Here is a 14,700-nt window from a genome sequence, read left to right as displayed (position 1 = left end):
TTTCACCACACGTATTCAGTAAATGCAGTTTTTATCGTTTCATAGCAAAACAACAGAGCTTTTCTGAGCAACCTTGTCATCTCTTGCAGTGCATGGTAGGCAGCATAGTGACATAAAAAGTAATTTACTTCTAATTGTATTTATACTAATGCTATGTCAAGGTAGACCATGGTCTAAATTGTCCAGTCTGTAGGCTATTTGGCAGTAAAATGAAAAAAAGGAAAAGCTCTTGGCAAGCCACATATGAGTTGAATGGCCATGGGCTAATAGGCCATCTGTGGAAAACACATTGCAGTCAATTAAGAGTCCACTTCCTCCAGTTGTGATGGCCATTAGACAGGCCCACCATCACAAGTGACTCTTCCAATGGCTTTTACTCTTCAGCTACTCAGTCATTTTCATTCATGGTGTCCTCGAGCTGCCCACTCCCTCAAAGATGTGCTTTTTGTCTGGTGTTGTTGTCACTAAGTTTTTCCTGGTGCTTTGGAAATGTAGTTTTCCACTCAATTATTTTTTTGTGACCCTGATGGTCAAATAAAAACATCTTTCATGAGCCCCTTTTTTCTCTTGTCTTGTCAAATTCTTCTCCCCTGCATCCAATAAAAAGACCGCTGTCTTTCATCCTTTAACACACATTAAGTGCTTTTGAATGAGTCTGTGGTGTACATATAATAATTCTAAAGAAATGCATTTAATATTGTTTTTTTTAGGTTGTATGTGACTTCCTAACTGCTCCCCAACTACACATTCACACACTAACTGAGTCTCCAACTGTCCCTGAGTTTCTACTAATTCTGATATCAAAATAAGCTTGATATGAGTTTAAAAAGTCCCATCTAAGTTAATTTTTTCTTCCTCTTTTATTGATGACTAACTGACCTTGTTAGTTGACCATAAGTGCAGAGATAGAGTTCTTCTTTAAAGTGACAACATTGTGATATTGTTTTTGGTTCTCTTTGCACTTCCTAAAGGAATAGAATCAGTTCTCATGCATACCTGTATGATGTTGAAACACATTTTAAACGTTAGCCAGATGAACAAGAACTTCAGGTCAAAAATCACGTAGCAGGAACAATAATTGTTTTCTTTTGCTCTGATCAAGCAGTAAACACCAGTCTTCCTCAAAGGTTATTTCCACATGCAATCTTATTAGTAAAAGATACGGAAGTGCTTATTGTCAGAGCAAAGCCTGAAATATAATCTCTTCAGGTGTTGTCGTAAGCAATGTCATAAACCCATGACTCAGACATGTTTAAAACCCAAAATAAAAAATTTACTTACCTTCTTGCATAACATGTGCAATTTTAGAAAATATCCTTGTATTATGTTTAGGCAGTATCCAGTATCCTGTCGGCAGGTTTTCAGAATTATGTCATTCATCTTAATGATTCATTTTTATATGAATAAAGAATAGTATGCAATGCAGAAGTCTAAAGAATATTAAAATATATTCAATGTTATAGGTGCAAATATATTATGATGTAGTATAGTGGCATGTAGAAGGATAAAATCATCATGCAGAATGCTCAAAAATCTATTTATCTATCTGTGAGAATGTATAGATACATAGATAGATATATCTATATCTATCGATCAATATAGATATAGATATAGATATAGATACATACAGGTTCATTGCAGGACCAACTAAGAGAGCGAACCATTTACACTATGTTCACTCCTCCGGGTATTTAGAGCAACCATTTAACCTAACATGCATGTCTTTGAGTGGTGGTAGGAAGCCAGAGTACCAGAGAACACACACATACAGAGAGAGACAGACAAACTGAACCTGAACACAGCATCATTTTTAAGAGATTTAATAATTTACTAAAAAAAAGAGTGTAAAATTAACAGATCACTCACACTTAAGTGGATCTGTTTAATATTCAAAGTGATGACAAATGTAACAAATTTCTGCACTTGTCTGTACATTTGTGTATACTCATTTGGCAGAACAACCTCTCGGCTGTAATTAAATGAGATTTGCACTGTGTATACTGCATATCAAAAAAGGTTAAAGTGAAAAGAAATACAAAAAAACTGATATGAATTACTTTCAAATAAACCAGCATGAAATGTACAGCTCTAAGAAATACCAAAAGAACACATCTGAAAAGTGTATATACAAACATGCTAGATTGTAATGAGAGCAGACTGAGGGAAGCTGAAGAGACAGGCCTTTCTATTGGTTTGCTTGACATCTTTTAGGAAAGCCAATGAAATAAAGCATCATTCTTAAATATTTGATAACTTTGAAATATCATGGTATTTAATTGTCTATTTCAAGTTTAGATTTTTTGTTGTTTTTGTTTTATTTAGCAGAATATGCATACTTTATAAATATACAGTATACTGTATCATACTCCTGCATCAATTTAAGTTAAATTCATTAAATAAAAGGTAATTTTTTTCAGTATAAAATAAAGAAAAGAAGAAAAATGCATTTTCTTTGATAAATGTTATTTATGAGCCCACCTTTCAAGAGTTGGCTTTGCCCATCCCCCCTCATCATTAAGTGCCTGCTTGGAAGAGGTAATATATATTTATGTATATACATTTATATATATTTATATTCAAAGATGTCAAATTTTATGACATGATATAATTTCTATAAATATTGACATTTTACAGTTGCATTAAATTGACTAATTTTATTTCATATCCCAAGACAATTGACAGTCAGTTGGGGGGAAAAATGCTCTATTTTTTTCTTCTTGTTTTAAATATTAAAAAATAAGTCTCAGTTTTCAGTAAATGTTTGCATTACACTATAAACAACACATCTTCTCTGGTCAAATATTTGCCATTGTGTTTATATCTACAACACTTTGGACGGTGAGGAAAAAAGTGCCATTATGAAATGCTCCCCTTAATAAAACGTTTTAGCAACCAGCTGCAAGTCCCAAGAAGCTCAACACTGCATTTCTGTACAAAATCGTAGAAACATCCTTGCTGTAACAAACCCGTGTGTTTGTGTTGTCATGCTGTTTTGCTGGTTGCACAATATGGAGTCACATGGTCCTGCACAGATGTCCCCTTTCACAGGTGTAAAAAGAATCATACAGAGCTTCGCTGTTGATGTCATCCACAGATGCTTCAAATGCCACTGAGAGATGATGACCATGTGGGATATGGTGAGCATAGGTAGATCCATCTGTTTCCCACTCACATGCACCACAGCAGGCAAAAAATCAGTTTAAAGGTACACACTGCACCTGGGTCTTCATGATGTTGCACTTGACTGACGTCCTTTCTCTTATTCATTACATTCCAGCCATGGGAATAATCCCTGTACAGTATTTGGCCATTAAGTCCATTTCTGCTCCGAACAACAGAAGAGCTCTGGTGCTCTCTGGTGGTCAGAAAGAGGCACAGAATAAGATGTGGGTAACTCAGTCCCTACTGCTAAAGCATGTTCAGGACAGCATTGTACATCTGAATCAGCACAGCCAGGTGGACAGGCAGGCAGGACTGTCGATCTTGTGTGGCAGGTGTACACGTCAGCCAAGACAGGGCATTGTACTGCTCCAATACAAACCTGCGTGCAAGAAAACACCACTTTTTAATACATGTATCCAATAAGTTTTATTATAAATATTTTATTATAAATATTTTATGTTTTTTTTTTTTTAACTATCATAACTAATAATCAACAGTGTTAATTCCATGCTGGTTAATAAAATATTACCTGAGCACATCGGAGGTGGTCTTTGAGTCTAAGGGGTGAGGGGTCCTCTTGGTCTTATCCGACACAATCTCATCTGAGTGTGCTATGGAGATGTGGTGGTGGAGAGAGGCCTTAAGGAAAAACAAGGAACAGTGTTAAATAGTGAAGCTTTTAAAATGAAAAGATCAATGCCTAATTTCTGAACAAAATCTGGATCAAATCAATAAACTTCTGATTTTTCCTTTAATCATTACAAGAACCTGCACAGACAAGGTGCTGAGTACCTTGAGGAAGAGTGGGCATTGACTCTCAGCTTGTGGGCAGGAGGCCCAGAACCAGTGAGGAAGTCCATTTGCTTTTGCAGTGGAGACATAGTAGCCCAACGCCAGCGGCTGCTGCTTTAGCTCCTCTGGGGGATTGTCCCGGGACAATAAGCGCTCTCCCTGGCTCTGCAAACATGGGATAAAATCATCAAATTGCATTTCATTGTAATCCTGGGTTATGGACTCCATCATTCTTTCATATATCTGTAGCTAATATTTCAAAACAATATTGATATAAAAGCAGTTGTAAAACTTGATAATATTGCATAAATATGCCATATAGAAAGAGATTGCCTGCAGAGGTATTGCAGTTCAATAAAGTGCCACAGCTGCTCTGCTCATCCTTATGCCAAGCCTTCATTTGGACACGGACCCAGAATTATTTGGAGTAAGATGCCTTGAAGTTTAAATTATGCAAACTTTGATGAAGCTTTGGAACAACTGACCTGTTTGCATGAACTTTAAGACTACATGAGACTTTGTTTAATTTTCCATTGATTTTTAAAAATAAGATTTAAAGTGATTTAAAATAGTTAAATGAATAAGTTATTCGGTCTATTTTTGATTTTTAGAATGATTCTACAAGTGTGATGCATTGCTTGTATTTATAAAATTTTTATCTACTTATCTATTCTTCTCTCCTATTTTGGCACTTAGATTTCTACATAGTTGTAATACATTTCTATACATTTCTACCTAGTTTAATGTAATTTATACATCTAATTCATTTAACTTTTCATGTATGCCTTTTCATAAAATGTAGCGTGGAGGGTTAATAAAGATTCATCCAATTCTTATGCTTCCAGTACAAAATCTAATCTAGAGTTTAAGAGGTTCTTAAAGGCATTTTTATCATAATTTGTAGTAATGCTTGGGGTCTGTTGGTCATAAGTTCATTTTTTAAATCACTGCAAGATGCCATTACAAGTACTTCAAAGCAAATTCTTATAGTTTACTTAATCATATAAACAGACACAAATGAAACCTTTGAGCCTGATGTTTGATCATGTTTTTGTCAACATTTGAAGAAATACAATCAGGAAGTGCCTTCACATTAAAGTATAGTTCCAAATACTTCATGTAATATTTTTTCCTAATGCAACAGGGAGTCATTCATTTCAAAACACTGATTTCTTTGACTTGGCTCACCCTGGTGTGCTGGAAATGGGATCCCATTCCCATCCCAGACGGCGAGCCAGGCGAGGGCACAGGAGAAGTGTTGGGGGAAGGGTGAAGGTTTCCTGTGATCAGCATCATGTCGTGGCCAATGTCATTCTCCAGTTCATCAGGAAAGGGAAGATCAAACATGTCATCTAAGGGGAAAAAAGAAGGGATTTCTGTCAAAATCGGAACATTGGATTTTTAATCAGACCTGAATAAGTTTATCAACACCCTTAATATGGAATTATCACTTTCTTGGGAATATTTTTTGTACTGGTACAAACCAGCATTATATTTACACAAAGGCTTGGTGTTATCTATATCATAAAGTCTCTGATGGATTTCCTTGAGGTTGTTACCATTATTATCCTCTGTAGGGTAGGAGCTGGGTGCCAGCTGGGTTGTGGCAGAAGTTGGGAAGACTAAAATGTGTGTACAGGAAGCGTCCTGAGGTGTGTTTAGCTGCGACGTTTGCAAGTTCAAAGCAGTACTGCGTCCAAACACGGAGCCCATGGTCACTGCATCTGGATACAGAAAATTTAAATACAGATAAGATCCTTTGAACAATTATGTATTCATGTACAACAGTATTTTTTTAAAGTTGTCCCATTATGTTTACTTCAAAATACAAAATATAGTTTTTAGTGGGAGTAAAATGTGTTCAAAGTTACAAAGCTAAAAGTACAGAGAGAGTAGTCATTCCAACAGAAAACACAGAAACACCACGTTCTGTCCGGGTGTTTTGTCTTTTATTTAATGGCATAACTTTGACTGTTTTTACACAGTTTTTACAAGTTTAGCATGTGCACTTGGGTCTTCTGTTCCCCATCCAGCTGGATCTGAAGAAAACTCAACGCTGCACACGTTTGGTCAATTTTATATGAATCTGAATGCTGACTGGGACCCAAAAGCCAGATGTTAGTGGGTCACACTGTATTTTTTGACCAACGTGAAAATGATTTGTAAGAACAATAAATAAAGTTGTACACAAATGGTAAGAAAAGACACGTTCATTGCTTCATGTATTCATTGCTTGATAGTGTAACAAGTAATCTTTTTTATTCTCTGTTTGTCTCACATTTTCAGTGTGAAACAAAACTATTTTACACCTGTAAACTTTAACAAAATATCCAGAGCTCTTAAAAAAATAAAACTCTGGATGTAATGGACTTGCTACGTACCAGGCATGATTACAAGGGAACCCTGTGGCTCCATGGCAACCAGGCAGGCACTGAGGATAGTAGGAGAGTCGGCTGCTGAGATCCCACACATACGGCAAGCATCTTTCAGCTGGCGTCCTACCGAATGAAGGGAGTGTTCCCCAAGGAGTGAGCTCCAGTCTAGTTGAGAGCGAGAGGGAAAGAATGTGTATGAATGTGGGAGGTAACAGGAAAACGAAGCAAGCCAGGTTAAAATGCAGGGACAGATCAACTAAACACAAGTAAAGAACACAAGTGTCTGTTAAATCCTGTGTAGATTATTGTAAATGATACCTGGGAAAGTTAAGTATCTGATCTAGATCCTTATAGAAAAATAAAAAATTTTCCTCTTTGTTCATTAAAGCACTACTGGATTAGATAGACATGTACGGAGTGCAGAACAAGAAGCTGACAAAGTTTTGCATTAAATTAAATTAAATTAAATTCTCATGTAGTACATGAGTACGGTGCTTTAAAGAGACTTTAGATTGGTTTTATTCAGCCAGACAATTTCAGTTTTCTTAAGCACTCACCTTTTAGCTCCCCGTGGCCCAGTCTGCCTAATCGACCAATAACAATCCTCCACGGCAGTGAAGTCATCTGAATGATGCCAATACACCATTCCCACAGTTTCTGTAGTCCAATTTTCCTAGCTGATACCTTTGGACGTCTTGCTCTGAGATGAGAAAAATATTGAAAATCATATAAATCAATGTATTTTTTTTCACAGAAGTCGGGCCCTTTTTACATTTAACAAACTTTCCATGAGTATAATGCAGTCTCTGTAATTACAACCAGCTTTTTTATTATTTTAACCAAAGAACCAATTCTCACCTGTTGGGAACATCAATGTTGATAATGCACGTCTCCAGGAGCTCCCCCTGCTGGTCTGTGCAGGACACGAGGATCCAGCGCTGGTCGTGTGAAAGGCAGTATCCCACAAAGAGAACACTGACTTTGGGAGGGAGTTCTGCCCATATCTCTCCTTGCTCTGGCTGCTTTGGACGGGTCGGCCCAAGAATAAATGGTGGGGAGTATAGCTGCAGGGGGCTGGGATGCTGAATGAATGAAACAATAAGTAATGCAGATATAAGAGAGTATATAACAATAATTCTTTGAGTAAAAATATTATAAAAGTTGATTCAAATCAAGAAGTTCATGAAATTTCCACGTTTACCTCTGAACTTCTAAGCACTGAACTGACACTGGACACTGGGCCAAAGCCGGTCAGGGACTTAATATGCGTTTGCTGGGATAACAGTCGTCTGCACTGGGAATAACAAGAGAAAGCGAGGGAGCGAAGGTGTTGTAGGTACAAATGACTCTCCCCACTCGCTAGCTGGAGAAGATACTGGCATGGCACAACCTAAAATACAGAGACAAAATGGAAAAAAGACAAAATGATGACAACAGAATTCTGTTGAACTCTTTTAGTTGACTGTGTGACATTTTCTTACCTGAAGCACCAGTGCAGGTCTCATCACCTCAGGCAAAGTTTGTAGCATCTCTGAGTAGCAGCGAAGAAGCCCGAGGAGCCAAATGCTGCCTGACTCTACCTCCTCCCCCTCTTCCTCATCCCCCCCTTCATTTCTCATTCCACTTGTACTGAGAAAAGCATCCACAATGTAAATAACAATGGCTGGAGGGTTGGTATGGCTATCCACTGAGTCAGCCACAGTGGGGATGCCAATTCTTGACTGCTCCGAGGTACTGGAAACAGCAAAAGAGGAAACAAGTTGTTATTTATCTGCAGTGATTGACACTGGATTTGAAATATGCCCATTTCCAAATAGCATCTGGTCTTACAGTTCAGGGTTTTCTGCTGGCGTGTTAGCTGATGGTGTGGAACTTGGAGGTCCTTTGGAATCACCAGATGCCCCTTGTGTTGTCTCGCCTGACTGGCTAGAACTGGTCCCAGTCGGGGTTGAGGCATTTGTTGCATTAGTAGCACCTGAAACTGGTTCTCCATCAGCAGTCCAAGCCTGATTCTGGCCAGAAGATGCAGGTTGAGATGACGATGTGTTGTTAGCAGGAGCCTGGGGTTTGGGAGGTAACAGGAGACTGCTATCCAAAGGCTGGCTTGAGAGCTGGGGACCTGAAAGAAAGAATAATGATTTGTGTTGATCTTTGTACCCATATTATCTAGGTGTAGAGCTGTCACTAGAATAAACAAAGGGATCTTATTACATTAAAACATTGTATTTTTATTGTAAGAATGTGAAACATATAATGTATAATTATTATAAGCAAGGAGGACAGAGTTGCTGACTTTTCAGAAGACAGCGAAGCTATATGTGTAACGACTGATACATGTTAACCAAAAGCAGCACACACACACACACACACACACACACAGACAGACACCATCTGACTGCACGCAGGCAGGTGATGTACTGTGTTGCTTATAAATGTTCCACATTCATGTTTGTACGAAAACAAATCAGGGTAGAAAAATGAGTCCTTGTTAAAAAAAAAAAAAAAAAAAAAAAAGTTCCATAAAATGCATTTTTCACCAATATTTCTAGGTTACAATGACACCTCTATACAGTAGCCTACTTTATGTTTCGCATTCTGAGGATAAAATGCATCGTATCATAAGTTTCACATAATAACTATCACGTTATAATGTAAAAATATTCGTTTGCAAGTTCAAAGCAGTACTGCGTCCAAACACGGAGCCCATGGTCACTGCATCTGGATACAGAAAATTCAAATACAGATAAGATCCTTTGACAGCTCCAGGCTTCCGTAACAGATAATGAAAGAAACAATACAATAGTATATCTATCTATCTATCTATCTATCTATCTATCTATCTATCTATCTATCTATCTATCTATCTATCTATCTACACACACACACACACACATATACACACACACACACAGAGGTATTAGATGGGATAAATCTGTTTATCTTACCTAACTGGTGCTTGCAGGCATAAGCATACAGTTTAAGTTTGCTGAGGTTGTCCGTGTGTTGCTGTCCAGTCCAGGGTCCTGTCAACCACTGGTCCACATCCAGCTCTTCCAGTTTTTCTGGCTCCACTTCCTCCCCAACACGCACAAGCCCATCTCTGGACACCTTGGCTAGAGGACGATGCTTCCCCAGGCGACATGTCTACAAAAGAAGTCATCACAGTTTGTGCTTTTTGCAAAGTCTTCATTTTTGCTTTACATGTGCTTTTGACTCTGATCTTACCTCATAGACAGCACTGAGCTCCTGGAAGAAGGCCCGGGCTGCAGCCAGCAGAGAGGGGCTATTTGGACACATCACCACATAAGCAACATCTCGTTGTCCCCCGTAAGGTTCCAGCAGCAACTTCTCCCAAAAAGGCAAAGCCAAAGGGGACAACGCCAAGAAGTCCCGCTCTCGGTCATAGCCTAGTAAGACTGTAGGGATGGGCAAGGGTTCCGGAGACTCTTCCGAGCCTTAAAAATAAAGAGATTGTTACGTCTTCAGCCTGTACATAGCTTTATATCTACAGTACCACAAAGGGTATATAATTGAATTCAGAATATAAAAATGTGTGAACTCACCATAGGAGCCTCTCCCAGCCATCTTGTGAAACTGCTGCCAGGTGAGTGGACCCTGAACATGCTGGATGTTTTCCCAGGTCCGTCCTGTCCTTTTCTTCTGGATGGCATCCTGCAGGAAAGGCTGCAAAGACAGCAGCATACGAACCATATCCTGTGACGACAACATGCTCATATCCACCACTTTGGAAATTGCCAAATACACACACACACACACACACAAGAAAAAGGGGATATAAACAGATGAACAAATGTTAGCAAGTTTGAAACATCAACAAAACAAACAAGGCCCACAGAAAATACATTAAGTCACCTTTAATGATAAGAAAATGGCTATGTGTACAAAAAAAGGAGACTTCCTTGCAATAATCTGAATCTTCATTACATAATAGTTCCAACGTTTCCTTATGAATAAATTATTAAAATTTCATCACTAGCAGTCAAGTCCAACACTACTTACCATTAGTGTTTGGCCAGGAATGAAGAGCACTACTTCTCACAACAGCTAAATCCACCTTCCCTCCTGTGGGGTTGTCCACATACTGCAGTCCCTGCTCCAAAGCATTATAGCAGTCCACACAGGCATCACTCTCATCTGCCCACTGCTTTTCTGACATCCAGCTTTGGAGAAGAGCCCCCTTGCGGCCGTGACATGAACAGCTGAGGGGGAAATGTAGTGACGCTAAGGAGGAAATGGGTTGGGAGCACTGTTCTTGCAAAACGATCATGACTGATGGTGAGGCAGAGGTTGTATCCTGCACTTGCTTGATACGGGAGTCCCCCATAGTTGGATCCCGCCGACACAGAGCTAGTCTCCTCTCAGCTGCTTGGCCTATTTCAGAAGTCCGACCAAATATATCCAGCTCATCTTCCAGGAAAAGGCCTGTTCCATGAGCCAGGCGCCTGTTTACAATGGCACTGAAGCCACACATACAGCGGTACTGATCTTCACAGGTGGAATCTGGGATATATACCCCAACATCTGCTCCTTTGACATTCATATTACAAGCACAGATGCAGCAGCTGTCAAAGTTGCGATCTTTGAAGACACTAAGGACAGAGTCTGAGAGCAAAAGGACAACGTACAGGCTGTGAGCCTCAGGGAGTGAGGGTCCTGGCCGAGCTAGGGGTTCCACTGAGCTTAGAGGCAGGCTAGTGGACGGGGTGGACACTGGTGAGCTGAGCTCAGTACCATCCTGCTTCACTGAACCCTGCCCTGAGCTTGCAGCGTTAATCCCTCTTGGTGTACGTGGGGTTCGTGGGGTGGGCACAGAAAAGCGCGGTGTGGCAGGAGATGGCAATATGCCTGTAATGGTGCTCACGGAGGCAGTGGTGGCGCTCATCTGGCCATAGTCCTGCTCTGTGAAGGTGTTGACACTGGGAATGTTCCTGGAAAAAACATACATGGCAGACAACAAAAACATAGTCAGATAAGAAACAGTATGTCTTAATATCTAGGGACCAGTGACCACTTTTCATACTTAATACAAACAACACAACATGGTTGACTACTCACGTGTATCCATCCTTGGTGAAACCAGTGCTTTGCTGATGCATAATCGGGGTGTAATGCTCAATTTTGGGCAACAGAGCCCAGGATGGTCGGTAGTAACACTGCTCAGGAATCTTGAGTGGTGGTAGACTCTGGCTGGGGAGGCAGGGTAATGGAGCAAACATGGAAGAGTCTACCTGTGGCTAAACGAAAAGGAGGATATATGAATGTTATTTTTATATATTATTGTCCACTTGTTGTGCTTTATGGGTTTAGTGAGATAAAATCATTTTTAGAATACAACGCCATCACTTATATCAACGCCATCAGGACTTGAACAAGCTTCAATTTCTTCTCACCTTGATATCATCCTGCCTGGGACTAGCCATACCCTCCTCCATTTCCATCTTGCATTCACTGATCTGGGTGGAGGCCAAAGAGGGCAGGTGGTCAGCCAATCCGGTGTGTGGAGGAGGCTCTTGACATGGGGTGTCACGATGTGGTGTGATCGGAGAAAAAGCTGGATGTGGGTCTTGAGAGGGTGGAGTGGGATACATTCGCTGGAGATCTGCTACTGCTAAAAGGAGACAGACACGCAGAAAGAGATCAACATAGCAGAAGGGAAGAGTCATACAAATATTTCTAATAGATATAATATTAGGAAATTATGAATAGCTTGCTATTTGTAGATGATCAAGTGCTTATGGACTATATTTAAACATATCAAAGAATTATTTTATTGAGACGTTACTCACTTGATGGATACGTTACATTAACTCTTCCTTCTTTCCCAACAGGACGATCGTCGGTTGACACCAGCAGTTTGGTTGATTGCTGGTTTGGGTAAACGGTCTGCAAATAATTACAAACATAATTTTCTATTAGGTACATCATTTTTGTTAACACAAAAATCAATACCACAATGCAATCAAACATAAAATGCTTAACTGGAGAAATAGGAGAGATCATATTTCTCCAGTTTTAGCCTCTCTTCATTGGCTGCCTGTTGAATCTAGAATAGAATTTAAAAATCCTTCTCCTTACATATAAAGCCCTCCACAACCAGGCACCACTATATATCAAAGACCTCATTGTTCCTTATATACCAAGTAGAGTACTTCGTTCGCAGACTGCAGGCTTACTTGTGGTTCCTAGAGTCTCAAAGAGCCGAGCAGGAGGCAGAGCCTTTGGTTATCAGGCCCCTCTCTTATGGAATAAGCTCCCAGTTAGTGTTAGGGAAGCAGACACCCTCCCCACCTTTAAGACTAGGCTGAAGACTTATCTTTTTGATAAGTCCTATAGCTAGGGATGGTTAGCATCCCTTAGTTATGCTGCTATAGGTTTAGACTGCTGAGGGACATTTCCTGATACACTGAGCTTCTTTCTTTTTCTCTTTATCCCCCCCCCCCAATAACAGTGTTGCATCATTAACATGTATGTCTCCTGTCTCAGCAGGTCTCCCTGGCCGGGAGTAGCAGTTCCTGTTGTCTGTTGTCTTTCTGTCCTCTTCCCCCCACACAGCAGAGGCAGATGGCTGCCTGTCCTTGAGCCGGGTTCTGCCGGAGGTTTCCTTCCTGTTAAAAGGGAGTTTTTTCCTTCCCACTGTCGCCAGTGTGCTTGCTCAGGATGGGAGATTGAGTTGGACTCAACTCAATCTGTTGATTTCCTTATATAGGCTGTTATGAATTGGCCTTCATTATGTTTTCCCCTCTGTCTGTAAAGCGTCTTGAGATGGCATTGCCGTGATTTGACGCTATATAAATAAAGTTGAATTGAATTGAATTGAACTACAATAATTTCAATTCAATACAATACTAAAAATACTACCAAAAAAAACAACAAAAAAAACCCTAATCCCAGAGGAAATTTGCATATTGATGATATAATTACACCGAATTAATAGATGTATGTTCTTTAACTAAATCACAAATATGTCCTCCATAACAAGTTTTAAAAAGGCTGAATCAGAACAGAGAGATTACGATGCCTCACCCCCAACTCTTCTTCATCCTCATCAAATATGTTGTCAAGATCAGAGATGTTGACCACTAGATCTTTCTCTCTGGTCAGAGAAGGATTGGCTTTAGCAGCAGCGTCATCTTGAGCCACGTCATCTAAACCAGACAATCAACACCAACAGTTAATGGAAACTTGTTGAAATATCCCAGTGTAAATATGCACATGATGCTGGTGGTAAGATCTCCACCTGATTTTGGAGCTGAGTTGAATATTGACATTGCATCTTTTCCATCAGGTAGTGAACCATTGCTGGTGATTTCTTCTCCCTTGAGAGTAAATGAGAAGGAAAAATTAAAACGTCAATCAAATATTATTTAAATTTTTGTAAAAAATAAAGCCAAAGACTGAACACTAAAGACAAAGACACAGACAAAGAAATTCATGCACTTCTGCAGCCCTGCCGGAGAACCTCAGGGCTGCAGAGACCATTAATATTTTGAAAAAGAGGCTCAAGACCCACCTTTTTAGTTTAGCTTTTAGATTATCTTATCTGGTTTTGAGTCTATGTAAGGATTATCTATTTATTGTTGTTGTCCTCATTGCTGTTTCTATGTTACCTATTTATTTCTATCTGATTTTATTGCTTTATTTCTTAAATATTTTATTATTATGCTTACTTTTATTATGTATTTATTTATTTATTTTATGTTCTTAGCTGCTTCCTTGTAGGTCTTAGTCTTGTTTGATCTTAAGTTCTGTTACTCCGGTGTTTTCCTCATGGGGATCCACCATGCTGGGGGTGTTGCCTGTTCAGTTTGCTGGGTCGTTGCCATGGGGATGGCCTCTGACAAGTTGGCCCCTGTATTACAGCTATTTGGCTGTAGTACAGATTGGGGCCAGCCCTGAGTCATGGCCGTTCCAGTGGTGACGCACCCCATAGTTATGGGTGGGCTGTCCCCTGGTCTGAGGGAATCCCCAGGATATCGTTTCCTCACAGTTTGCCAAGCCAGATGTTATCTCTTTTATGTTTATTCTTTTACTATTATTGTTAATGTTGGTTAAAGAGACAGAAGAATGTTTTAGAAGCTTTATCAGGCAACATGAGTTTGGGGGTGTGTCAGTGTGTGTGTGTGTGTGTGTGTGTGTGTGTGTGTGTGTGTGTGTGTGTGTGTGTGTGTGTGTGTGTGTGTGATGATGTGTCTATTTGTTTTACTGTTGTTTTAATATATGTAAAGCACTCTGAACTGCTTCTTGTACGAAAGGTGCTATACAAATAAACTTTGATTTGATTTGATTAATGTGTATCTATATATAGAGCCACAAGGTTTTGAATTTGCAGGACATATTTTTTACCACTTGG

The 14,700-nt window shown here is 39.6% G+C and overlaps 1 protein-coding gene across 1 annotated transcript in view; it reads right to left on the bottom strand.

Annotated features, from left to right (window-relative positions):
- Nucleotides 1–2,714: 2,714 nt before the first annotated feature.
- The window catches only part of LOC306768414 (mediator of RNA polymerase II transcription subunit 13-like), an 86,536-nt gene continuing 74,550 nt past the window's right edge, over nt 2,715–14,700 (bottom strand). The window contains exons 12-31 of the mRNA XM_079256769.1: nt 13,588–13,666; nt 13,374–13,495; nt 12,137–12,233; nt 11,741–11,958; nt 11,406–11,584; nt 10,350–11,278; nt 9,893–10,072; nt 9,555–9,784; nt 9,275–9,473; nt 8,160–8,448; nt 7,811–8,063; nt 7,531–7,719; nt 7,188–7,411; nt 6,887–7,029; nt 6,336–6,494; nt 5,514–5,678; nt 5,143–5,306; nt 3,955–4,119; nt 3,692–3,801; nt 2,715–3,541 (exon numbers count right to left, since the gene is read on the bottom strand). Of these exons, the coding sequence (XP_079112895.1) occupies nt 3,409–3,541; nt 3,692–3,801; nt 3,955–4,119; nt 5,143–5,306; nt 5,514–5,678; nt 6,336–6,494; nt 6,887–7,029; nt 7,188–7,411; nt 7,531–7,719; nt 7,811–8,063; nt 8,160–8,448; nt 9,275–9,473; nt 9,555–9,784; nt 9,893–10,072; nt 10,350–11,278; nt 11,406–11,584; nt 11,741–11,958; nt 12,137–12,233; nt 13,374–13,495; nt 13,588–13,666 (4,227 nt within the window). The 3' untranslated portion in view covers nt 2,715–3,408. The remainder of the gene's footprint in view (nt 3,542–3,691; nt 3,802–3,954; nt 4,120–5,142; nt 5,307–5,513; nt 5,679–6,335; nt 6,495–6,886; nt 7,030–7,187; nt 7,412–7,530; nt 7,720–7,810; nt 8,064–8,159; nt 8,449–9,274; nt 9,474–9,554; nt 9,785–9,892; nt 10,073–10,349; nt 11,279–11,405; nt 11,585–11,740; nt 11,959–12,136; nt 12,234–13,373; nt 13,496–13,587; nt 13,667–14,700) is intronic.

Source organism: Telmatherina bonti (genome assembly GCF_933228915.1).
Source record: "Telmatherina bonti genome assembly, chromosome: 17".
Lineage (NCBI taxonomy): Eukaryota > Metazoa > Chordata > Actinopteri > Atheriniformes > Telmatherinidae > Telmatherina > Telmatherina bonti.
The sequence above is the reverse complement of the archived record's forward strand: the minus strand, read 5'-3'. Positions and strand labels throughout refer to the sequence as shown.